The sequence below is a fragment of the Hyperoodon ampullatus genome (assembly GCF_949752795.1).
Source record: "Hyperoodon ampullatus genome assembly, chromosome: 7".
In the NCBI taxonomy this organism is placed as follows: Eukaryota; Metazoa; Chordata; class Mammalia; order Artiodactyla; family Ziphiidae; genus Hyperoodon; species Hyperoodon ampullatus.
In genome coordinates, this window is record NC_136920.1 from 17,255,393 (window position 1) to 17,282,668 (window position 27,276).

A 27,276-nucleotide genomic window follows, 5' to 3' on the forward strand; every position below is an offset into this window, starting at 1 on the left:
GGTGAAAGGAAAACCAACATCCTGGTTGGTAAAAGTTTTTTTAGCCTTCAACCCAAGCTCTTCCCTTGTACAGTACAGTAGGTACAATGTTTTCAGGGCTACTTTTGTTTAAATGGAACTCTTCATATACAGATTTTCTTTCAAAACAAGAAACATCTGAGTTTTTAAAAGGTTCTACCAAGAAACTTGTTCTAGTCCTGTTTCTACAACCTTCTCTTATCTCAGAATCTCTCAAAATAATTTTAAATGGGTTTATGCCTTTTGTGGGAGAAGAAAAAGGCACGAAACAAACTTACCTGGTATTGCAAGTCCCAAAGAGTTGGAACTATAGTATTCAAGCTTTAGTAAAATTTTTGCAGCAGATACATATTTATTAAACTAATGCACTTTATTTTTTAAAATTTTAATTAATTAGGCTGTGCTGGGTCTTCCTTGTGGTGCGCTGGCTCTCTAGTCGCTGTGCGCGGGCTCTCTAGTTGCGGCATGTGGGCTTAGTTATGGTATGTGGGATCTTAGTTCCCCAACCAGGGATGGAACCTAGGCCCCCGCATTGGGAGCGTGGAGTTGTCACCGCTGGACCATGAGGGAAGTCCATAAACTAATGCATTTTATTTGAATTCACTTTATGTGGCCTGTGTTTTAAGTAAAAATGTACCATCAGTGTATTTATTGTTGAAAATACTAAGTGTTTTTTTGTTTGTTTGGGGGACTTCCATTATTACAAGCATGTGATTTTGGCTTTGGGGAAGAAAGCACCTGAATAAGGATGTGAACTAGCTCTTGGAGGCTGTTCGGGGTGGAGGTGGGGCTGTAAACTCCCTGAAATGTGTACGGTATGTGTGTGTATATATTCTTGCACTTATGACATTTTGGGAGGCCAGGTCCATAGTTCTTCATTATGATGTTAAAGGCATTAAAGATGTAACCCCATTGGTAAGATCATGATCTAAATCAGATCACTTACTAGGACTGAATATGAAGCATTTCATTTTTCCCCTCAAATGAAGAGGGCCACATTTGAATACCTTTTTTTCAGAATAGTGCTTTTAAAAGCTAGAAGGGTTTGCTGGGGAATCATAATTTATAAATGGAAAGGTATTTAGTAGATTACTCTTGTATTCTATTGGAAAGTTAATAAATTTCACAAGTTATAGTAAGTACAAGTTACAAATTAGTTCCTTTCTGAAACATTAGCCATTCCACATTTATTTTGAGGACTAAGTACCCTACTTATGAAAGCCAAATATAGAAACAGATCTTAAGGATGAAGCAAAGGAAAAAGTTGCTCAAAGGAGCTCAACTTACCATTAAAGCCCAGCCAGTGTGCCAGATTGTAATGATTTAAATCACTAATGAAATTCATGTTGTTTTAGAGGAATTTTTTTAAACATTAAGCGAGGTAGTAATTTTCCAGTAGTCAAATTTAATGAAAACATTTACTCATGTAAATTGGAGCTTTATTTTTATATATTAGTTTTGCCGTTTTGTTTTTACTAAAAATAGCCACTCTTTTTCTTATATTTCCTCATGAAATCTTTCAGAACCACTTCTAGAAATGGCATCATTTTGCCATAAGTATTTTGTTTTCTCCTCCATCTAGTTTTTATGAAGTAGTGCTAACTCTGCCTTAATTTGATTTGGCATCCCTGCAATTGAACATTTGTAAGTATCTTGTATTATGGCCCATCTGGGTTGTCATAGAAACCAAAGACCTCCATCCTCTTCCCTCTAGTTAAAAATGGAATGCAAACAGGGCTTCAAAGTGACGTTTTTCTAGTACGAGTGACAGCCCCGTGAAGTGCAGAACAGAAAGGTTTCTTATTGGTTTTATTCTCCCATGGCCTATCTTACCAGTTAACTCTGATGCATGCAGTTTTTCTCTTGAAAATCTGGCAAGACACTAATGGAATTTTTAAAATGTAAGCATCAGGGGGAAAAAAAGAATGCAGCTAATCCCCTTCCTGCTCTTTTCTTGTACAAAAATGCAGTGTTAGCTAGCAATGTTTCTGTTTTCTTCCCTGTGTTATTAGCTGTTCTGTTGAAGCTGTGGGACACGTGGTGGAAGCACTGATTAGTTACTACAAGTGTGGCTTTCATTATTAGTCTCATTTATTTTTCAGGTCAGGTGAATGTGGTTTTATCTCATTAGAACCTATGGGCCCATTGGTTAAGTACATGGCAGTAATTCATTGGAAAAGAAGTTTGTTGATATGGAAGTTCTAATGGCCATATCATTAGCCATTTTAAAACATTGTAGAGCCCTGATTCTAAAACGTAATTCTAAAACACTGCCCCATTTCCACCACCCTGGTAGTCACAGAATCCTTGACTTGACTTTGATGGTTTTTCAACTTCCACGTTCCCTTCAGCTTCCCTACCAGAACTATACATGACTTCTATGATGTTTCTGCTTTTAAAGCAGCTAATAAGTTCCAGTGTGCTATTTCAGTTGTATTAGCAAAATGTCTAGGTTTGATGGTTAAGATTTATTGAACTATTGATGTGGCATCACTCAAAGTTTAGAGCGTTAAATTCTTGTTTTAACATAGGTTTTGCATTTAGAAAATAACACACATAGTGACCTCTATGAAACAAACAATGAAAATCTGACCTGTAAGTTTATATCCTAATAGAAATGTTCCAGAGGGTTGGATTAAAAAATCATTAGACAATTGTAGTTGGTGAGTTTTTGGTCAGTTTTTTTTTTTTTCTTTTTTTTTTTTTTTTTTTGCGGTACGCGGGCTTCTCACTGTTGTGGCCTCTCCCGTTGTGGAGCACAGGCTTCGGACGCACAGGCCCAGCGGTCATGGCTCACGGGCCCAGCCACTCTGCGGCATGCGGGATCTTCCTGGACCGGGGCACGAACCCGTGTCCCCTGCATCGGCAGGCGGACTCTCAACCACTGCGCCACCAGGGAAGCCCTGGTCAGTTTTAAGTCTACTGTTTTTCAAAAGGAAAACATTAAAGTCTTTAACATCTACAATTTGACTGTTAGCTAGTTTTGGTTATTGGTGTACTTTCTTTTAATAATCTATAAGAAATATTATAGTTCTTTTACATACACATCTTCTGTTTCCTGAAATAGCTATATAAACTTTTTAAAGAATTTAACTTTTTAATATTATACCTCAAAATCTAATACATACTCTGTAGATATATTCAATAAATAATGTCTTCAAACCTTATACAACCTATTATGGCCCTGACATCCTTTTAAATCTAAGATGAAAGAATGATTAGCAAAGTGCATGCAAAACAGCAAGCAAATTGATAGTTGTGGGTGATTCAAAGGATGTTCTGAGAACCTTTTCTAATACTGCTTTAAATTTGTGTGCTAATCACACAGATGGAAACCCATCTCTGGATAAGTTGCCAATCTTTAAAACAAAGAAGACCAGAATGGTTTGTATTTGTAGTTCATACTCTTGTCCTCTGGGATTCAGTAATCTTTTTAGCCTGTCCACAGTAGTACATGTATATTTCTGGGTAGCAGGCCGATTGCTGCTGATGGTACTAAAATGTTTTGATAGGAACAAAACTGTGTTGCCGTCTTCCCCATGAGCTCAGTGTTCAGAGCTGACCTGTTTGCACATGGGCCTGTGGTGTATCATTTTTTGGTACAAGAGCAGTAGAGTAAGGTCTGACTCTAGTTGATTGAAGTGGTAGTTTCAGATTACGACAAGAGGACCGATTGCTGGTGAGGGAAGTTGAAATTGCAGAATGAGTTTGCTGCATGAGGCAGGTCTGCCCAGCAGCAGGTTGATTTGCACCGTGAGACAAGCAGCACACATAAACAGATGGCCCAACAATGAGTCAGAGCCACAGGTCCGGAGCAGGTAGATTGGCTTTTGCCTGATTCTTGACATGGTTATAGAGAACGGAATTTTAACATCTACCACTCTTAAAACTGAAAAATAAGTACTTAGTGAAAGAAATTCTACTCATTAGGAAGTGAAAAATATGCATCATTAGGCAGAAGAGAAATCTGTCGCTGGATCTGGACATTGAAACCCAACATTTTCAGGAGCTGGGTCCTATAGGCATGGGCTGGCTTTATCTTTTGGCATTTGGTCATTCAGTATTATTGTACTGAATGCTTCAGCATGTAATATGCAGCAAGAAAATCTTAAAATTATGTCTTTGATACCGGGTTTTAAAGAATTATGAACTATTTAGTTGCAAGACAAATCTGATATTTGGGTTAAGAAGAGAATTTTTTTAAAAAGACACCATGGTGGTAAGTGTCATATAAACATAAAGTAACATGAGTTTGTAATGGTATCAAGCAAAAGAAAAATATTAGTGGAAAAATCCTTCAGTTTCATATGTAAAGCATTAAAAAAAAAAAAGGAGTGTAGTGGAGTTCCCAGATCCAGTCATCCATCTTCAAAATGTAAATGCAAACAATCATTTTTCTGCCAGATACTTTCAGAAGTACTAAGTATCTTATTAATTTTCAAAAACAAAGTTTTGCTGTAGTTTATATCTCTAGAAAAGTGTTTTAAATGTAACATTTGATGAAGAAAATGCTGTACCACTGAATTCTAGTACTTAAACTTTCTGATTGTCATATTACACTTACCATAGACCAACATTTTCAGTGCCTACATTTGCCAAAGAAAGCGAGTTAGTAGTGAGTAGCATTGTCAGGGTACCTGTTGACCTTCCTTAGGTCACTGTGGTTAGGGATGTATCCAAAAACACAAACTACAATGGTGGAAACCTTATTCTGAGATGCTGTGAGGGCTATGGATGCCATTGGTTAGAGCAGAGGTATAAATTTGGCTGCTTTTTGTTTCCCCAATAATTGGGAACCTATTCAAGATTAATTGTGCCAGCACCTATTTCCCAAACTGGTTTTCATTTTATCTGCTCAAGCATGTACCACCTGGTCTTTGCTCAGGGTAGGAGCACTAATCTACGGATGGAAAGAAGCGTTCAGGGCACTGCATTAAAAACTGGAGGAGAATGCATTATTAATGGGATAGGTCTCTTTTTCTCTCTCTCTCTCAAAAAAGGGAAAAGGGAAATCAGTTATATGTGCACTGTCAAGGAGGATAAGGATAGACTTAGTGCTAGTTCTTAACCAATTTTTTTTTTTTTGCGGTACGCGGGCCTCTCACTGTTGTGGCCTCTCCCGTTGTGGAGCACAGGCTCCGGACGCGCAGGCTCAGCGGCCATGGCTCACGGGCCCAGCCGCTCCGCGGCATGTGGGATCTTCCCGGACCGGGGCACGAACCCGTGTCCCCTGCATCGGCAGGCGGACTCTCAACCACTGCGCCACCAGGGACGCCCTTAACCAATTTTTTTAATGAGTTACCGAGAGATACCTAAGGAGAAATACTTGAGTAAATTACCTTCACAACATGCAGCTTGTAGACACCAAAGTGATCTAATTGTAATACAGATCACCCAGTGATTGTGTCACCCTGTAAGCTTTAGTATATTGAGTACATTTCTTATAGGATGCCACATTATCAAAGGTTAGAAAAATAGTGATGAATTTGGGGTTTTAATATTATAAAGATTATCAGAAGATTTTGAATCATTTTTGGTTTGAATAAGCTCCCATCATCTGTTTGCTGGTTTCAAGACTTTACGGTTTTGGTTTGTTTTTGTCTACACATGTATAATTGAGCTGAATATGTGTGCCAATAAGTAGAGGAGCTGCAGAGCTGCATTCAGCTTCTGCTTAAGTCTGCAGTATTAAAGTGTTCCTTTTGTTGCATGTGCTGGTCTTGCAGACTCTGTAGAGCCTTATCAAATGCAGCCAGTTGGTGCTGCTGGTATGAGGCACAGGGGAGCTCTCATGTGGAAGGTTAATGGAGTGTAATTATAAAGAAAAATGAACTGCTCAACTACTCTATCTCACTCTACCTGCACCAAGAGTGACAAGTGCTCTGATCTTTTATAAACCCTGGAGCAGAGGTTTAACCATCTAAAATTATGACAGTATAACTGTCATACAAACAAACACCCTGTGAAGTATAGGTATGCACCCCTGTGTAGGAATGATTCCTTCCTATTACAAGAAGTCTCAGGAAAGGAGCACCTTCAACCATCAAGAAAAGCTCCTGGTTAAACATTGTGCTTTTGTGTCGCTTCTTCTTTTCCACTCAATTTGTTCCATTTTCTTTTCCTAAAGATGCTTTCCCCCTTCTGATTAGTGGCAAGGCTGACAGCCTGCACACGAGTAGGTCCATTCCACAGTATGCATCAGACGACAAATACCCTTGCTTCCTCCAAGCAGGTCTGTCGTGCTTGCCCTTACAGCCACCCTTAAATCAACAGGGTTCTTTTAAAGGGGATGGAAACAACCATCTCTTCTCATTCTCAGCATCTAAGCAGAGTAGGCTGTAGAAAGCCCAAATACCGTCTGATGGGTTTTTCTCCCGGGATGTCCATATTGCAGAGATTATTATTACACAGTTTTGGTGGGCTCGAGATGGAGTTAGATCCTCAGTTCCTTTGGATGAAAATATCACAGGAAATATTTAGAAAGGAAAATGACAGCTCGGAGGTACAAGGACAGAGAAGGACCAAGGAGACGTTCAAAGGGTGTGATGAGTGGACAAATCTGTGTACTAGTATGTCACGTTGCCAGTGAGTATTGCGAATTCATCCTGCTACTGGAACATCTGAAGGGTAAGTGGAGCTGGATTATGGAGCCGGGTTGATTGAGTGCTTTTGCCAGCTCAGCACAGAGTTGAAATAAGGTGTTGCAGAATGATGCCACAACAACAAAACCCCTGACATCTTTTTCTTACAAAGTCTAAAATATAACCATTCCTGGCGAGGCTGTGCAGCCTACCGAGATAAGTAAATTCAGCATCACATACGTTAGGCCTGTGGAGACTAAGCAGAAGTGATGGCTGTGTCACTTGCACAGCAGTCTTATTGACTGAGCCCTGGTCTTGCGTGGCGGTGAGGGAGGGGCAGCCAGGATTCCTAGCAGCGGCTCTGAAAGCAGGGAGGCTGATTTTAAAACCTCTCTGTGCGGTTTATAATGTTATTTCCCCAGCCCCTTTGCATATGGGTTTTGCTCATCTGTGCTCTATTTTAAAAGCAAAATAGCTGTATAGTTTTTATGGCAGTAGGATAAATCTGTTAGTGAATAAAAATTTTAAATCCAGCTTTATATTAGTGGCTGGTATGTAAAGTTTGCTGTGATTTACTCCCTTAAATACTGGAACCCACTATTTTACCAGTCTCAATGTTGCCAGCATCCATTACATTTATTAAATTGAAGTCATTGTTCCAGAATTGAAGTTTTTGGCTTGAGGTAGAAAGTTAGCAACAGAATCTTAAAATTGTCCATCATACTCCATAGATGAGGAAGCGTATCATTCTTGTTGTGTTGGCTCCAGCGTGTATCCCTCCTCAGCTGCCAGAGAGAATATCTTTGATGATAGAAATACAGTCTCTCTGGCATTTTGGAGCAAGTTATCCAGCACTGCCCAATCCCTTTAAGAACATTCTCAGCCCTTCTGGTGCTCAGAGCTTATAGGAAATTTGCCTTAGGATGGTCACTCTCGGTATAATTTGCTCCAGACCCATCTCTCGAGCCATCCATGCTTCATCTCCGGCTGTCCCAATTCCTACCTTGACCGCATCCTCAGGCTCCTCTCCTGCTTGGCCCCTTCAGTTTGTTGCACAGGTTATTCTTCTTCCTTGGCTTTTGACAGCCTGTCTTTGTTTCCTGACAGCTAACTATATCTAGAGACGGATGTCCAACAGAGGACATCTCTCCCGCTGGCCGAGCTCCCCACACCAGTATACTCTACATTTAGTCAGTCCACTTGGATATCATCCAGCCTCCTGTTGGCCCCAGAAGTATTGGCTCAGACAAATGAGCTCCAGCTCTTTGTTCAGTGAACAGAGCTTCATTCAGCCTAGTTTTCCAGCTTTTCGCACTGGGAGCTTTGGTGAGGATTGCCCGGTGCGAGCCCTCTGCACAAAGCAGGAACCCTATGAGCAAGTGAAACTAGACTAAGCACAAAAGAAAAACAGACTAGTTTTCCAGAGGAGAGGGATTCCATATTCTAGTGCCCTTTTCACTGTTAGGTAACTGTATAACTTTTGGTTAGTCGTCAGTCACCTCAGTTTCCCTGTCTGAATCAAAGACAGTTGCCTTAATTCACCCCATGTAGTTGTGAGAATCTTATTTGATAAGAGGGTGTGAAAATTTACAACTATAAAGTGCTATATAAACATATGATTGTTTAAGCTAAAAGAATCACACTATTAGGGAAATGTTTGTGAAAATGGTATCATCATTTTTCATTTAGGGTTCACTCAGAAAGTAAGATTCTTGAAAAATTATTAATGAATACGTATGTTTATAACATAAGTTCCTTTTCCTTAATCATGTAAACTAAGTGATTTTGAAAAATCCCCAGTACTCAGAAACAAGAACCAGTTAAGTGTAGGAGTTGCTTCTAGTGTTCTGGTTGGATTCCAAGTCTGATGATTATGTTTTGCTTGCTGTAATTCCCTGGACAGCTTCAACAAGGTAGTTTTCATTTTTCTGACCTCTACAGTGTGGCTGTTTAAACAGCTGCTTTCTTCAGCCCTAGGGACAGCTATGGTTGGGTGGTAGAGAAACTGATTCCAGCTCATTCTTACATCGGTGTTACATGATGGGAGGAGGTTAAATTGTCTGTAAGGTACTTTAAGCTATTTGGATAAAATTGGCACAATTATGGAACATATTACTAAATTTTTTATTCGTTTATATTTTGTATATTGTTGTCTCTCATATCTTAAGATATTTTATCTTACCATATTTTTCTTAATACCCATTTATCACTTGCTTTTATGTCTGTGCTTCTTTCCACTAAAGTCACAACCCAGCGGTTTAACAATGCTAAGATTTTGCTTAACAGGAAAGCCATTTGAATTTTCTGGTTATCTGAAATTCTTTTTTGACTCACCTTTTATTGTTGAAAAAATTCCTAAGTGATGACTGATTCCTCTCCTAGGAGCTACAGTTCAGTGAATGTAGTTACTGCCTAGAGGTTGAAAACTGGTAACCCATGGGCTTAATCTAAGTAACAAAGATATTTTAACAATGTTAAAAGCAATTCTTATATTAGCGCCTTTAGACAGGTCATTCCCTCTCCAGTTGACTTTAGTTCCCATCACTCTCTATTGTCTCACAGCTGGCCTGCTTCATTCACATGCATTACCTGCTTGACCCCGTTCATGTGAATTTTTAATCCCTGAATGAAACTATTCTTTAATGATTTAGCTTCTTTGTAGTGTGTCAAGATCATCATTGTGAGCGTTAGTAGTTTTCTGTGTACTGTGCTTATAGAAGTGGAAAGTAAAGATCAAGAGATTGTATTCTTGTTATTTAGAGATTCACAGAATTTTAACAGAAAAGAATATTGAAGACTGAGTGGAGAAACTGAGACCAAGATCAGGTAAATAACTTACTCAAGGTCACAAAGCTAGTGTAGTGACAGACATATGACCAGAACCCAGATTTCTTGACCGTTAGTATTATTTTTTGCTGCACTATAATACCTCTCTACTTATTTTTCCTAAAAGCAGAATGGGGTGGAGGGGGGGTATTTTTTTTTAAAGGTTTTTTACTAGGTGCTTTTGTGGCTTGCCATATTATACAGTATATAGATGTGAGAGCTTCAGGTCCTGACCAGCAAGTAAAATAATGGGGGGAGGGGAGAGATAAGAAATCAGATACCAGGAACTAGAACTTCTATGTCTGACTCTGCCCATAACTTGAGACCTAGGTCAAGTCACTTAGATGCTCAGAGCCTTAGTGTCTTACCTGGCAGGTAATATCTATTTGATATTATTGCTACTGTTTTTATTGTAATCATTGTAGAACTCACCAGCTGCCGCATTAGACTGTATCTAAAAATTGAGACTACTGTGGTATATTCAGACAATGGAATATTATACAGGGGTAAAAAGAATGAGCTATCAAGCCATGAAAAGACATGCAAGAACAAATATGTATTTCTAAGTGAAAGAAGCCAATTTGAGAAGGCTACTATATGATGCCAACATATGACATTCTGGAAAAGGCAGAATTATAGAGACAGTTAAATGATCAGTGGATGCCAGAGGTTGGGCAAGGGAGAGATGAATACACAGAGCACAGAGGATTTTTAGGGCAATGAAACTATTCCATATGATACTGCAGTGGTGGATACATGTCATTGTACATTTGTCAAAATCCATAGAATGTACAACATTAAGAGTGAACCCTAAACCCTCCTATACTGTTAGTAGAAATGTAAATTGGTGCAGCCACTATTGAGAACAGTATGGAGGTTCCTTAAGAAACTAAAAATAGAGCTACCATATGATCCAGCAATCCCAGTCCTGGGCATATATCCAGAGAAAACTCTAATTTGAAAAGATAATGCACCCCAGTGTGTTCATAGCAGCACTATTTACAATAACCAAAAAGATATGGAAGCAGCCTAAATGTCCATTGACAGATGAATGGATAAAAACGATGTGGTGTGCACACACACATATATATAATGGAATATTACTCGGCCATAAAAAAGAATGAAATAATAAGATTTGCAGCAACGTGGATGGACCTAGAGATTATCATGCTAAGTGAAGTAAGTCAGATGAAGACAAATATCATATGGTATCACTTATATGTGGAATCTAAAAAAAAAAGATACAAACGAATTTATTTACAAAACAGAAACAGACTCACAGGCATAGAAAACAAACTTACGGTTATCAAAGGGGAAAGGGGGGCGCTTAATTAGGGGCTTGGGATTAGCAGATTCAAATACTACATATAAAATAGATGACAACAAGGTCCTACTGTAGAGCACAGGGAACTATATTCAATATCTTGTAATAACCTATAATGGAAAAGGATATGAAAAAGAATATGTATATATATGTATATCCGAATCACTTTGCTGTACACTAGAGACTAACACAACATTGTAAATAAACTATCCTTCAGTTTAAAGAAGAGTGAACTCTAGTGTAAACTATGGATTTGGGGTGATAATGATGTGCCAACATAGAGTTCATCACTTTTAGCAAATGTTCTGTTCTGATGGACTGCTGAGAGAGAGACTGTGGGCGGTGGAGCAGGGGCTATGTGGGAATTCTCTGTACTTTCCACTCAGATTTTTTTTTTTTAGCTGTTTTAATAGGTGTGTAGTGATTATATCATCATGGTCTTTTTAAAATAGATTGATTGACTGATTGATTTTTGGCTGCGTTGGGTCTTCATTGCTGGGCACGGGCTTTCTCTAGTTGCGGCGAGCAGGGGCTATGTTTGCTGCAGTGCACAGGCTTCTCATTGCGGTGGCTTCTCTTGTTGTGGAGCACGGGCTCTAGGCGCGCGGGCTTCAGTAGTTGTGGCTCGTGGGCTCAGTAGTTGTGGCTCCCGGGCTCAGTCGTTGTGGCTTGTGGACTCTAGAGTGCAGGCTCAGTAGTTGTGGCACACGGGCTTAGTCACTCCGCGGCAAGTGGGATCTTCCCGGACGAGGGCTCGAACCTGTGCCCCCTGCATTGGCAGGAGGATTCTTAACCACTGCACCACCAGGGAAGTCCCTTTCCACTCAGTTTTACTGTGAACTTAAAATTGCTTTAAAAAATTAAGTCTAGGGGCTTCCCTGGTGGCGCAGTGGTTGAGAGTCCGCCCGCCGATGCAGGGGACACGGGTTCGTGCCCCGGTCTGGGAAGATCCCACATGCCGCAGAGCGGCTGGGCCCGTGAGCCATGGCCGCTGAGCCTGCGCGTCCGGAGCCTGTGCTCCACAACGGGAGAGGCCACAACAGTGAGAGGCCCATGTACCGCAAAAAAAAAAAAAAAAAAAAATTAAGTCTATCACAGATACAGAGAACAAACTAGTGGTTACCAGCGGGAAGAGGGAAGGGGGGAGGGGCAATATAGGGGTGGGAATTAAGAGGTACAAACTATTAGGTATAAAATAAGCTACAAGAATATATTGTACAACACGGGGAATATGGCAAATATTTTATAATAACTTTAAATGGAATGTAACCTTTAAAATTGTGAATCACTATATTGTACACTTATATATATTGTATATCAACTGTACTTCAGTGAAAAAATAAATTTAAAAAATAAAATAAAAAATGAAAAGCAGGCTACAATTAAAAAAATTGTCTATTTAAAAAAAAAGGGGGGGCGTATTTTATGTTCAGTACAAAGTCCTCTTCTCTTTTGGCGCTGCACCTCAGTAATTTTGTTGGATGTGGAAACTGGAGAACAGTATAGTAAAGAGTGAACTACACCTTCAGTACTAAAAAATATGCTAAAAGAAGATAAAAGTAACAAATCATTTTGACTGTGGCCATTCCATCTTTTCTGAAAGTTAGAGTATGTGCTTGCGTGTGTACGTGTGTGTGTGTAAAGACTTGAAATATTTGTGTAGAGATTTGTGAATTGGATTTAGTAATTTTCATAACCTATGAAAAATGTTTTTCTTCACACCTCAGATTTAATAAAAATTTAAAATTTTTAACAAAATGCTTTGTTCATGCTTTTTTTCCTATATTGCTGAATCTCTCTCTCTTTAATAAAATTTCTAGTACTGACAGTTTAAAACAAAAAAATCAAACCTGCTCTGAAATTCTGAAAGATGAGTTCACGTTTCTTCTGTTTCTGATGCAGAAAACTGAGACTAAATACAAAGTAGTGCAAATCATCCTCTGTCACGTGTCTTGGAAGGTCCAATCCCTTGAAGTTGACTATCCCTCATCTTGGCAGCCTACGTAGGTGATAGAATTGCTTCCTCTGTTGTTTTATGTGGGGTCTTGTTAGAAAGTAAATATGTAACACTGTTCATTTTTTTTCTTTAAGCGATTGTAACAAGTACTTGGTGATAAACTACTGAAATGCTGAATACTTTTTGTGAAATTAAGAGATATTCATTCGTAGCTTTGGAACTTTTTAATCTACGTGTTTATCCTATTATGGCAGATGATAAAAAACATGTTTTTAAGCATCAAGAGTATTGTTCAGGTTGTACTTTTGTTAAAATACTTATTCAGAATATCAGTGTTTAGTGATTTATAAGACCTACTTTTGTTTAAACGTAAGGTAAACATTACATTTTATCAAAAAATATTTTCTACCTGATACATCCTGCCTGACACAGTATATTGTTCTAATACTCTTGTCTGTCTTTTTTCTCTCTTTTAAGCAAAAACTGCAGAATTGAGGATTGTTAAAATATATCCTTGCCTTTGGAAATGATTGATCCATGACTTAGTACGTGTATTCTGTGTAGAATTTGGTTAGATAATCTATTATATTTACCTCTCCCAGAATCTGATTATGTCTTGTGTTTCTGTGAAAAGAGGGTTTTCTACATTATCTCCAGTGTACCCAGGGCTTGGAGTAAGCAAAACAATCTGTTGTATCTGAGCAGTATTTTGTAAAATAATACAGGTTTTTGGTTTCCTTCTTCCGTTTCCCTCCCCCCATTTTAGGATCATTATTGTGCTTAAATTGTATTTTCATATCCAACTTGTCAGGAACAGCTACTGTGCAGCCATTTCCAATCATATTTCTTTTGTGAGGAAAACCATAGCAGCTTCAGGGCAGAGCAGTGAGAGAATTTCTATAGTGTATGGGACAGCTCTGACATTAACAAGGCAATACTGCTTTTTAAGTTGTGGGGTAGAGCCATGGAATGATGAATGACAAGCTGGTGGTATGTGCAGGTTTGTAACAGATAGTTACAGAGGGCCATGCATTTTACTGAACTGGAGTTTAACTTACAAATTAATAGCCTTTGTGTTGTATCTCACTGTGGTACAAACATAGTGATCCAGACACTTTTTTATATTAGCAAGCAGCTAAATTGCGTAGATTGTAAATGGTTCTTATGTTTTTTTCTGCTGTTCTCATTACTGTATCTAGGGTCTTTGCTGGGTCAGGCTACATTTAAATTGGACATCTATTTTATGCATTCAGAATATGGCCCTGAACCACTAATGGAGGTATAAGAAATCTGGGCCATACCTAGATTTCTACACAGGAAAATATTCCCTAATGACCTTGATTTCTGAGATAAAAAGGCAACAGGTAGCATTCTTTCTTAAGTGTACTTTTTTTGGTGATTCTCGTTTAAAAAAAGAGCGAGGTTTGAACAAACATAAAATGTTTGACTAGGTGTTAAAAATAAAATGATTGAAAGATAATTGAAGGGCTTCCCTGGTGGCACAGTGGTTGAGAATCTGCCTGCCAATGCAGGGGACATGGGTTCAAGCCCTGGTCTGGGAAGATCCCACATGCCGCGGAGCAAATAGGCCCATGAGCCACAACTACTGAGCCTGCGCATCTGGAGCTTGTGCTCCGCAACAAGAGAGGCCACGACAGTGAGAGGCCCGCGCACCGCGATGAAGAGTGGACCCCGCTCGCTGCAACTAGAGAAAGCCCTCGCACAGAAACGAAGACCCAACACAGCCAAAAATAAATAAATTAATTAAATTTAAAAATTGGAAAAAAAAAGAAAGATAATTGACATTGAAAAGTCACATTTAATTAGCTGCTGCTCTTAACTGAAAATTCACACTAGAGAAATTGTATTTTTCATGGGTTATCATCTCTGAATTTCACATTGCCCTCAACAATTTCCTAAGCACTCCCCACCATTAATTCATTTGATCTTCAACATCTTTCTGAAGCAAGCAGGACAGTATAGCTTAGTACTTCAAAGAAACATAGAGAACTTAAATGCAAGCAGACTGGGTTCTGATTTTGGCTTCGTTCATCTTTTATTATAGAGAAATATATTACAACTACCATTCCCAGCATGCAGTGCTCTTTTTTAGTTTGTCTCTGTGTTGGTACTATTTTGTCCTAGCATCTGGGTATGTTACATATTGAAGCACTGTAGTTCTCCAAGGACCCACCTCTCTTGAGTAAACAGCTACACTTTTTCTTGTTTGATGCAAATTAAAGACAGTCCCCAGGTTCTTAGAAGGGTTCCTAGATTTAGACAGAGTTTGACTATAGCAGTCTTAGCAGTCCTTTATAGTCATGCATAAGGAGTTGGGGGAAGGTGGGGTTGAGTTTACCTATTAGAGCGTGAATGAGCTAAATAAGAAAAAAGTAAACTGCATTTCAATCAGGCTGTCAAATAAAGGGTCTAATCCCCAATGGAAATGGGATATAAATCCCATTGATATGAATAAAAGGTCTAATCTCCTGTGGAGATGGCATGTAAAACCTTTTGATGTACATATCAGTGTGTGTATGTGTGTGTTTGTGTGTATTTTGAAGGAAGAGTAAACCCCAAAGAATATTTTTTTAATTAAAGAAGCCAAAGTCTAATCAGTATCATGACTTATGCATTCTCCACCATCTGTTAAGCATCCATGTAGAGAATTTTGAACTTTACTGAAAAAAAAAACCCTGATAATTCCAACTGCTGCTGTTCCTTAATTCATCTAAATTGTACTGTTCAAATTCCATGACACCTTGTGAAGAACTATAAAATATCTATGTTCCCAACTCTCTATGACCAAACAAATCCTCTTTAGTAGACAACATACACAGTTCACTGTATAAGATGAGGTTGTAGATACTGCTCTGTCAAACAGGTAGTGTTTTTCAAGAATATATTCCTTTTAAAAAAGGCTTATAAGGTTAGAAGCTATTTGTCTAATTCTAACCCTGAAACTGAATATCGGAGAGTTTGGGGGAAAACCTTCTAGTGCCTTACAAAATGAATGAAACAATTATTTTTATCTAAGTATGCATGTATATGTGTGTGTGTATACACACACACACTTTTTTTTTTTTTTTTTGGCCGTGCCACACAGCTTGCGAGATCTTAGTTCCCTGACCCAGGGATTGAACCCGGGCCCTGGCAATGAAAGCCCTGAGTCCTAGCCACTGGCCTGCCAGGAAATTCCCCTAAGTATGTTTTTATAGATGCTGCCACCAATATTTTTCCTCCTACTCCCCTGTCAGAATTCTATCCTGTGTGTCTCCCCTAAACATTCCCTCTAATAACTTCAGTACATATCCTCTCATTGAATTTCAGTAATATATTACATCAAGAAGGAGCTTATTTTGAGTTTATTGCTTCTTGTTCCTGTGTCTTTGTTCATAAAATGGTGGAATCTCAACTTAATTTTCTATTTCCTTTAAACAGCACATACCTTTTACTCTGGATTGTAATTTTGTCATTAATGTTATGCCAGTAACATACCCTATTCTTTAGAGGATAATTATGAGGCAGCATTCTGAAGACTCATGTAATCTCTTTCCTGCATCTTCAGTGTTGTTGAATATTGGTGTTACTTATAAATACAGTTGGTTGACTTTCAGTTGGACAGTAGAAAGGTTTTTTTTTCTCCTCTCTTCTCTTTGGGTAAATTCTGATTTTATGAACAAATGTAAATTTCTCCTTGTTAGTTTTTATGCACACAAAAAATGTAGTGTCCCTGGTTTCATTTGGGCAATTGGTGAGTCTGAAGACCTGGAAAGATTTTTCATTGCATTTTAGGTATGAATATGGGTAGGGTTTGTTCTTGACTTTCTGGATTTGTGACAAGTTACAAGTCTACCAGTTTCTGGTATGAGGGGGAAGGTTATATTTTCTGATTGTGTGGTGGATCATAGAGGAAACAGGATGGATTTTTTTTTTTTTTTTTTTTTTTTGTGGTACGCGGGCCTCTCACTGTTGTGGCCTCTCCCGTTGCGGAGCACAGGCTCCGGACGCGCAGGCTCAGCAGCCATGGCTCACGGGCCCAGCCGCTCCGCGGCATATGGGATCCTCCCAGACCGGGGCACGAACCCGTATCCCCTGCATCGGCAGGCGGACTCTCAACCACTGCGCCACCAGGGAGACCCAACAGGATGGATTTTTAAGGCAGTACTGTGTAGGAAGATGTCTGGGTGCGTGTGGCCCTCTCATAATTGATTCAAGAACAGATAATGCTGAGTGGAACACAAGCAAGCTTGAGTGTCTGTGTGGAAAAATGGAGCCTTGAAGCACCAGCGTCCAGTTGTGGAGGACAGGGCTTGTGCCTGCATTTGTTTTTTTTTTGCGGTACGCGGGCCTCTCACTGCTGTGGCCTCTCCCGTTGCGGAGCACAGGCTCCGGACGCGCAGGCTCAGCGGCCATGGCTCACGGGCCCAGCCACTCCGCGGCATGTGGGATCTTCTCAGACCGGGGCACGAACCCGTGTCCCCTGCATCGGCAGGCGGACTCTCAACCACTGCGCCACCAGGGAAGCCCTGCATTTGCTTTTGAGAGAAGCTTTCTAAAATTTGTGTGAGGATTGGATGGAAATGAATTGGTGGCTCGATTGGAGGGGTAGAGGCTGTTCTTCCACCACTCCATCTCCCTTCTGTATTGACCAAGGCCATGGCACTTGAATGATTGACTTCCATAGCAGAAAAATGAACCCGATTTTCTGTTGAATCGGACTGATAAACTTTTGTGTTTTTCTTTGGAATCTGTCTTGCTGTCGTGTGAACACATTGATAGTATCGCTGAATGTCACAATATTGATCACGGTGACTACCTGTCTCAGAAACTGTGACTTCAAGTGTCAGAGGCTCTGTGAACCCTTCTGCCTGAACAAGCCCTGATGAAACCTAGCGATGCGAATGTCAAGGGAATTGGAGGCTTGGAATTACATTCTGGGTGTATGGAGCAGTTCTTGACAGATGAATTGAGCGGGGCGGTACTTGCCATTCTGGATGCCTGGCACATTGGCCTGTTGTTTATAGAAAATATATTAAGGGGAGAAGGTAATAAATTGTTAACTTTTCTCTCTCTCTTCTGCCTTCATTCTTTCCAGCTTTTCCTTTTTCCTTTCTTTTGTTCCCCACCCCCCTTTTAATTTTATTTTTTTAACAACTTTATTGGAGTGTAATTGCTTTACCCCCCCCTTTGTTTTAGCTCTCATTAACTTGTTAGTGAGTGATGAATGGCCAGTTTGTGAGACTTAGCCTTTTCTGAAAGCTTCAGGATAACGTTCCAGGATAATTAGCTATGTTTAAAGGTCTCCTTTATATGTGAGCAACATTGAAAATATCCAGTTGTTTAGGCCAGTATAACCTTCATCAGTGACCAGCAGAAGTCATGATTTCTTTGTTTAAGACAAAGAAATGGTAGAAGAATATAGTCTCACTTCCTGTGGAGATGAGGCTTCTTAAGAACTTTGCTTGATACTACAAGCTAAAATTTATGAAATATTATAGCTGTATGCTCTCACCACCACCCAGAACTGGTACTGACCCAGATCAGGGTCCTGCTGGAGTTAATGTGACTGTTGTATTTGCCAGAGCTGCAAGACTGAACTAGAACAAGACTGGATTGTGGAACCTAGAAAAGCCAGCTACTGCACAGGGCAACTCTCCTTTATTAATCAGTCCTTAAAAGAGTGTGCAGGGTCTCTACACCTGAGGAGCGCCTCCACTGCAGAGCTCACCTAACTTTATTTTATTTTTTTTATTTATTATTATTATTTTTTAAGTTTATTTATTTTATTTATTTATTTTTGGCTGTGTTGGGTCTTCGTTGCTGCATGGGGGCTTTCTCTAGTTGCGGTGAGCGGGGGCTACTCTTCGTTGAGGTGCGAGGGCTTCTCATTTGCGGTGGCTTCTCTTGTTGCAGAGCACGGGCTCTAGGCACGCGGGCTTCAATAGTTGTGGCTTGTGGGCTGTAGCGCTCAGGCTCAGTAGCTGTGGCGCTCGGACTGAGTTGTTCCGTGGCATGTGGGATCTTCCCGGACCAGGGCTCGAACCCTTGTCCCCTGCATTGGCAGATGGATTCTTAACCACTGTGCCACCAGGGAAGCCCTCACCTAACTTTAGCTCATTGGTTTTCAAAATGCAGTGAATAGTTTATTTGACAGAAGGCATCAGTGCTTCCCCTGACCCTTGATTTTTTTAAAAAATTTCATAGACATGCACAACTATATTCTGGGTATTCTTCTAGTCTTCTGGTGAACACAGCAAGGACTGCCAGGGCAATGCATTTCTGAGTGGCTCTCTGAAATATGCCAGTGCCTTCTTTCAAAGAAAGCATTACCCACCTCATATGATCTGACCCGTGTCCAATCTGCACAGCTCTCTCTCTCTCTTCTTTTTTTCCTCTTCTCAAGGACTAAGGAAAGTTTGCGAGTGTTTTGATCCCATCTCCCCTCCTCGCTTTGTTTCAGGCCCTGGGGGAGGAACAGTTGTGAATGCATCGTGACTCACTGACTCCCACGTTTCTGATTCTGGTTCTGATTGGTTGTCACCTTGCTCTAGCCATATGGCTTCAGAGTACTCTAGCCTGCGTCCCTTTCTTGTTCTTTCCCCTACTGTTCCCTTCTGTTGTATAAAACACTGGGAGTGGGTTCCAAGCTTTGTCTCTTGCTTCTAGTTTAACCCGGTTAGGCAGTAAGTAGGAGAGCACACTGTATTTCCTAAAAACGGCTATAGAGGAGAAAAAACACCCTTTCCTTTTGTGCCTGGCATAGTAATTATTTAGTTTCCTGTGCTGTTTTTGTTCAAAGTTTACTTTTTGGCAGGTGTCACATTTGTGTTTGTATTATTTCCTCCTGGTTTCTCTCCTCCCCCTGATTTGAGCTGGGGGGGTTTGTTTTTGTTTTGGTAAAGGGACTAAGAATGATGCTGTACTTTAGCTAGTTTGTTAATATGTTTGATTAATGCTGATTAATATGTTGGGGAGGGGACTGAAAGCAACTCTAAATAATTACTTAATTGTTAAATGTCTTATTGTTCTGGCAGTCACCAAGCAATAAAGTCTACATGTGATACTCAGAGTTATCCATGCCACCACTACTGTTACTTCCCCTTCTCTTAAACTATATCTATTCAGTTACTCTGAGTTTTACACTTGAGAAATAGGATTTTGAAGACTTGAAAGTTATTTTTATAAGAATTTTTTATTAATTTGCATTTTTAGTATTCTGCAGATGGTTTCTGGAAAGACTTTGGGCTCTACATCTTTTCTTTTTAATATTTAACTGCTCAAAGAGGTGGTGCTAGCAGAGTACAAAGTATAGCAGACACCCCCCCCCGCCAAATTTGCCTTCGTGTGATATTTTCATTGCCTAAAAAGAATCAGTAATAAAAATATTAAATTTTTTCTCAAGAATGTATTTTGTATTGACTTAAAGTTTTTAAAAATCCATTTTGTAAATGTTTTAATGTTCAAATATGTCAAGGAAGTAACCTGCAGGTTTGGATTCTTTAGAGAGTGTGTGTAGTGAAGTTGGTTAGAATCATAGGCAGGAATGTGAAATCAACCCGGCCCTTATGGTTTCACTTAACCCCTTATTTAAAGATCTTCATTTACTTCTTCTCTATTTAAATCTATATGAGAAGACAGTAATCTATTTCTGTCAGAAATAACAAACCTCAGCTGGTGAACTCACTTGAAAGTGTAGGTGAGGAGTGCTGCTTATACTTTCTTCCAGCCATTAGGGCAGGAGAGTCAGAACCCAGGTCTGACCCCAAATGGTTATTATATTTTCTTTGAGCCATTTGCTGGTCTTTGGTTCCATCACTTCACACATCATGTGAAGAGAATGAGGACATTTACTTAGCCATCATAGTTCTAGATGCAGAGTTTAGTTGTGAACAAAATAAATCCGTACCCGCATGGAGCTTACCTTTTGTTGAAATGTATTATTATAGTAATGAAGGTTTCCAAATGCACCATTTTCTTGGATTTCAACAAGGACAGAAAATTCAAAAAACCTTAATTAAAAATTTTCATCCCGTATAGCTAAAACACTACTCTCCCTAAGCAAATGTATGTGTTTTCATAGATCCTGTCCCAGCAAAGCAGTGCTCATGAGTTACATGTTTCAGTTATTTACAATGTCTGTTGTGTATATTGCATAGGGCTGGATCAAGGTTTCTTTGTTTAAAAGTCTGTTTAATGTTTGAAACTGCCATTAGATACATGATGTTTGTCTGATTAACAAAAATTACTGTAGTATAACTGGTATGTATGTTATCAGATGCAAAAAAAATAAATAAATGACCAACAGTGTGTGCCACTCATAGTTCCGAGTACTTTACATGAGGCAGTTCGGTACTCGTAAGAATCCTAAGGATATTATTAATCACCTCATCTTTCCAGAACAGGAAATTGAGGCACAGATAGGTTAAGTGGCTTGACCAACATCATATAGCTGGTAAGTAGCAAAACTGAAATTTGAATTGAGGCAGTGTGTTTACAAAGTTGTGTCTTCACTGCTACGTTATACTGCCCTTCCAGCCCAGCACACTAAATAATAATAGTCAAGGAGTTTCAGCTCTGCTATGTGGCCTCCATTAGCTTTTCTTCTCATCTGTGCCTCCGTTTCCCTTTATAGATTGATATAAAACGTTACTTATGCCATGGGTTTCTCCTCAGTTGTCTAATCTGTAAATTTTAGATGTAACAAGATCTAGAATAAGCTAGTTACAGAAAAGATGTCAGAGGCATATAATTGCTGCCTATTTCTATACAGCTGAGATAGAACAATATTCTGATAGATTTTATTCTTTTTTGTCCTCCTTTGTAGAAAAGAGTAGTTGAACAGCTTCGGAAGAACCTGATAGTAAAGCAAGAACAACCAGACAAGTTCCAAATACAGCCATTGCCACAATCTGAAAACAAACTACAAACAGCACAGCAGCAACCACTACAGCAGCTACAGCAGCAACAGCAGTACCACCACCACGCCCAGTCGGCTGCATCCTCTCCCAGCCTGACTGCTTCACAGGTACAAGTGTGGATGGAGCACCTCGGGCTTCGTGCTGTAGGCTGATTTGCTATGGGTCATGGAGAACTAGGTCCTGTTTCAGACTATGTTAACAACCTCAGCCAACACTAAACAAAGGTTATTTTGGTTACTTTTTTATACTGTACTGGGATGATAATCACTTGAAATTCATTGCCTGAAGGAAATGACATTACCAAGGAGTAAAAGTTAAACTGATTTCCTATCTGTCCAAAGAAGGAGAAAAGGTAATCAGTGACAACGAAAAATCACTTCTCTGTATTAGAACAGAATTAAAGTCTTCTTTTGAACTTCTGGAAGTATTTATTTGCACTTGTTCTAAAAGTCTGTGTGACTTGACCCTCAGGAATTGTTTTTCTGGAATTCTTAGCAATTTTAGGTGTGGAGATATTCCAGGATCAATACCCATGGAACCAGGTAGAAAGAGGCATTTAGAAGGTGGTATATTTCATAGAAGTGAAATATTCATTTCCAAGTCCAGTTCATCTCATATGAGAATATGTATCTGTTCTCATATATAAAGGAAATCTGAAATGGAAGCTACAGGTCAAAAATAGTACTAAGGAGTGGGAAGCCTAATAATATGCTAATTGGTGTAGCTGTGCAAATGATTTTACTGAAAAGGGCATTTACAGTACCGTATAATGTAAGGATATTGAGGCAATCAAGACACACAAAAAGGACATATTTGGGAATGTTTCTATTAAGAAAAGTATTCAAGCTTGATCTCCACATACTGATATGTAGTGTGGGCATACCTTTTAAAATGGGACACTTGAGCAGTGGTTCTTGATCTTTGGAGGTCCCAGACTCCTTTAAGACTCTGTTGAAAGCCATGGATTCCCTCCCTGGAAAAATACACACTCACACCTAATACAGTCATTTTTGCACATGGTTTCAAAGACTTCGGGATCTTCTGAAACCTAAGCATGGACACCTCTCACCCACCAACACCATCTTCACTGTATCTATATGTAGAGAAAAAGATTTTAGTTTACTTGGTTAGTCACCACTTATGGACATTGGGCTGGTTCATATACAATATTTTGCAAATGAAAAATACATTACTTACAAAAATACTGACGATTACTAAAGATAGTGAACAGTTAATAGAGGTTACTATATACTGGCATTCCCCTAAGCACTCTACGTGTATAAGATGCACAGTCCTCACCCCATACCTACTAAAGACAGTATTATTATTATCCCTGTTTTTTAGAAAAGAAAACTAAGGCACAGAAAGATTAAGTAATTACTTAAAATCATATATCTATTATATGGTGGAGCCAAGATTTGAACCCAGATGTTCTGGTTAAAAATTCTGCCCATTCGCTACTGTAGACTGCCATACAATACCAAAAAAAGAAATGCCAACATTATATAAAATGCCAAAGAAGGAAAATGAAGAATCCCTGTTGTAAATCAGGTAGCTAGAGTGGCCTACATCATTTTTACCCTAATCTCCAAGGCTATTTGGAAATTAGGCATTCAAACTGACTTTAAAATCCCCCTGACCAGCATTTGTATTACTTCTAAAAGATTGCCTATCAGTTTACTTCTTTTGGAGTTTTAAACAGAGTTGGATTGGTTGTTCTCTTCTCAAAGTACAATTTGATCAGAAAGTGTTTACATGGAAGGAGTGTGGTAGAATTCATTGTTTCCTGGTACTAGGAATTTTCTCTCCTAACCCATGGAAACTTTCTGTTCAAGTACCATTCCATATCACACAAATCAGAGAAAATACTTATATAATACTTACAATAGCTATTTCCCTCCCTGGTAATCTGAGTTCTATGCTGCTTTGGGATGGTAATAGTGAGGGGCCTCGGGCTATCCCCAAAACAGTGTTATGTGGCATCCCTTCATCTGGTAGCCCACCTGATATATTTAATTGATGTAGCTAAGCTTGTTTTATATTATTTTGTTTTGTTTAATGTTAAAAGCCATAAGATCTCTAGGTTATTGGGTTTTGTTTTTATAGTAAACTGTCAATCATTATTTATCACGTGCTCCTTATATGAGGGCTTCTGGTATACAAAGAGGTAGTAACGGTCCCTGCCTAGAATCTGGTAAACTATGATAATTATTTTCATTCATTATGTAAATATTTATTGAGTCTCTACTATATGCAAGCTCTCTGCTAGGCAATGTCTTGTAAATAAGACAGAATTTCTGTCTTCAAGAACTTAACAAATTTAGAGGAGAGGAAGATGTAAAAGGCTAACAAAGAAGAATAAAATGAAAGCACCTGTGAAAATACCAGAGGACAGTAATATTGACTAGAAGGATCAGAGAGTGCTTCATAAAGGAGGTGGCTTTTGATCAGGGCCTTGACAGATAAGTGAGATTTCAGTGACGGAGCAGAGGGGGAAGAGCATCAAGGTGTAGAGAACAATGTGAACAGAAGTATGGACTCAAAAAAGTAAATGCGTGTCTTGGAAATAGCAAGTAGGCTGATGTGGCTGGAGCGTGGAGTCCAGGAAATGGTGGAGAGGGATATAAACCAGAAGGTAGGAAGAGGCTAGCTTGTGGAAGCCCTCCAATATGTGGCAGAACTTTTGGGGGTTTTGGCAATCATAGGGAGTCATTAAAGATTCATGAGGTCAAGGACAAATGGGAAGTTTAATATACGGCATATACTAAATTTCTAAGTCCAGAAAGGATGAACTATTTTTTTTTTTTTTTTTTTTTTTTTTGCGGTACGCGGGCCTCTCACTGTTGTGGCCTCTCCCGTTGCGGAGCACAGGCTCCGGACGCACAGGCTCAGCGGCCATGGCTCATGGGCCTAGCCGCTCCACGGCATGTGGGATCTTCCCAGACCGGGGCACGAACCTGTGTCCCCTGCATCGGCAGGCGGACTCTGAACCACTGCACCATCAGGGAAACCCAGGATTAACTATTAATTTAGCAATCTGCATGGGCAGGGAGGAAGTGCTAGGATGAGAAAGTGTTTTATTCTGAGTCAGGTGATTAGCATGTACCAGGTCATGGGGGAGTGGGAGGATCCGTTCCCTTTACTTAGGTAACTCCAGCTTACGTTTGTATGTATATATATATATATATTTTTTAAATATTTTATTTATTTATTTATTTATTTATTTTTGTTGGGGGTAGGAGTTTATTTATTTATTTATTAATTTTTGGCTGTGTTGGGTCTTCGTTTCTGTGCGTGGGCTTTCTCTACTTGTGGCGAGCGGGGGCCACTCTTCATCGCGGTGCGCAGGCCTCTCAGTATCGCGGCCTCTCTTGTTGCGGAGCACAGGCTCCAGATGCGCAGGCTCAGTAGTTGTAGCTCACGGGCCTAGTTGCTCCGCGGCATGTGGGATCCTCCCGGACCAGGGCACGAACCTGCGTCCCCTTTATTAGCAGGCAGATTCTCAACCACTGCGCCACCAGGGAAGCCTGTATGTATATTTTGAAAATTTTCCAAACTACAGAAAAAAATGAAAGAATAGTTGAACACAGGCATACCCTTCAACTTAAATTCACAACTCTGTCATTTTAAATGAGTACAAATGTAAAGAAGCATGCAGTTAATAAAACCAAACAGAAAATAAGCCCTCATAGACAGAAGGGGGAGGGGTTCTAATGATAGTTGTCTGAGTGTACAAGAGTTACCTTCCATTCAAAATTAAACAAATAGGGATTTCCTGGTGGCGCAGTGGTAAAGAATCCGCCTGCCAATGCAGGGGACACGGGTTCAAGCCCTGGTCCAGGAAGATCCCACATGCCGCGGGGCAACTAAGCCTGTGTGCCACAGCTACTGAGCCTGTGCTCTAGAGTCCTCGAGCCACAACTGCTGAGTCCGTGTGCCACAGCTACTGAAGCCCGTGCACCACAACAAGAGAAGCCACCGCAGTGAGAAGCCCGCTCACTGCAACAAAGAGCAGCCCCTCGCTTGCTGCAACTAGAGAAAGCCTGTACGCAGCAATGAAGACCCAATGCAGCCAAAAATAAATAAATAAAATTAAAAAAAATTAAACAAATAGTCTAAAATAGATGTGGAAGTTAATTAGAGCCCATAGTAATAATCCCTCTAAGTTCCGATTTGTACACTGGAGTTTATCTTTTTAAAATCAATACCTCATGCTTTGCAGGTAAAAAAAACCCAATAACTTAGCAAAAAAATAAAAGGATTTTGCTGTTAGTGCTTCTTACCATGTATTTTCTGCATTAACTTCTTGTTCATGCAGTTTGGGTTTTGTTCATAAAGAACCCCTTCATGAAACTGGGGAAACTGCTGTCATCTTTTGAAGGTGATCATTCTTGGATAGCATCAACCAGCCAAGAACTAATCACAGCTTCCATAAAAATAATTTTTTTTTTGTTTCTGGGCACCTTTCCTCACTCTCTTCCCTTCCTCCTGCCAGAACATTTCAGAGGTTTTCATTAGGTTTGGATATCAAAATTCTAGATTCTCTCTGTCATCTAAACTCAGAACTCCAGGAGTTTGATTTATGTTCCCTAGTACTTACAGTAGAATAAGCACCAGACCAGGAGTGAAGATCTAAGCAGTACCTGTGTCAATACCTGGTGTCAGTAAATGGTTAGCAAATAAATGTATTCTAAAAAAGCTTTTCATCAGTGCATATAGTACTAGGTCTTGTGCCTCTATATACAAAGAGAGTTATGTAGATGCTAGAATACATGGAGTGAAATTAGCTACAACCAAATATTTATAAAGTAGAATAAAAATGCTAACCTAACATGTGAACAGACTTGTTAGAATTCAGTGCTTTTTAGTGTTGCAGGTAATGCTAAGTATATAAATCAGGTGAGTTTGAGGTTTTACTCACTTTTTAAGAAAAATTATTCAAAAGATTGTTAATGGCTTACCTGAATCAAGGATGTTTTAAACAAAAGTATATTGACCCTCTTTTAAAGTAGTACCAACATGCATGACTGTTTTTAAAATCCATGTCAGTGAGTTCTGCTGATTAGAGCTTTTCTTCCATAACCTGTGTTGGCACCAGGATTGAATGCTATCTGGTGTGGACTTGCTCACCAGTTCAAAAGTTCTTTGTATTTAAATGTTTTAAATTGATGGAGAGAGCTAATATCACACTGGGTTAAAAACACATATTAAAAATAGCAGGTAATATAAAGTCAGTCCTGCTGCTACACTACTGTAACATTTCTGATGATAAATAGCACTTAGCTTTTATTTGGTTTTCATCACTGATAGGCAGGATGACCTGCTACCTCCCAAAATAAATAATTATCAGTGTTCCCCCTTTTACTCCCATTTCACACTTGAGAGGACAATGGCAAGGAGAATGAGCCATTCTGTATTGTTGACTTAGAGAAGAGGAACATATTTGGGTGATTTTAATTGCAGGCATCAATAAGCATTGCTCATTAGGCTGTGATGGGATAGACAAGGCCAGATTATTACATCGTTTAGGTTAAAAGAAAAAAAGTTATTAAAATATTAGATAATACATGCATGTATGTGTTTAAGGTAGAAAAATTACTTAGAACCAAACAATACACAAGGGCTTGCATAGACACTGAAATAGAAATT

General features: G+C 39.4%; 1 protein-coding gene across 1 annotated transcript in view; it reads left to right on the top strand.

Annotated features, from left to right (window-relative positions):
- PHF21A (PHD finger protein 21A) overlaps window positions 1-27,276 on the top strand; it is a gene marked incomplete at its 3' end in the record, with an annotated part of 159,068 nt that overhangs the window by 85,921 nt on the left and 45,871 nt on the right. The window contains exon 5 of the mRNA XM_079709165.1: window positions 21,534-21,734. Within this exon, the coding sequence (XP_079565291.1) occupies window positions 21,534-21,734 (201 nt within the window). The remainder of the gene's footprint in view (window positions 1-21,533; window positions 21,735-27,276) is intronic.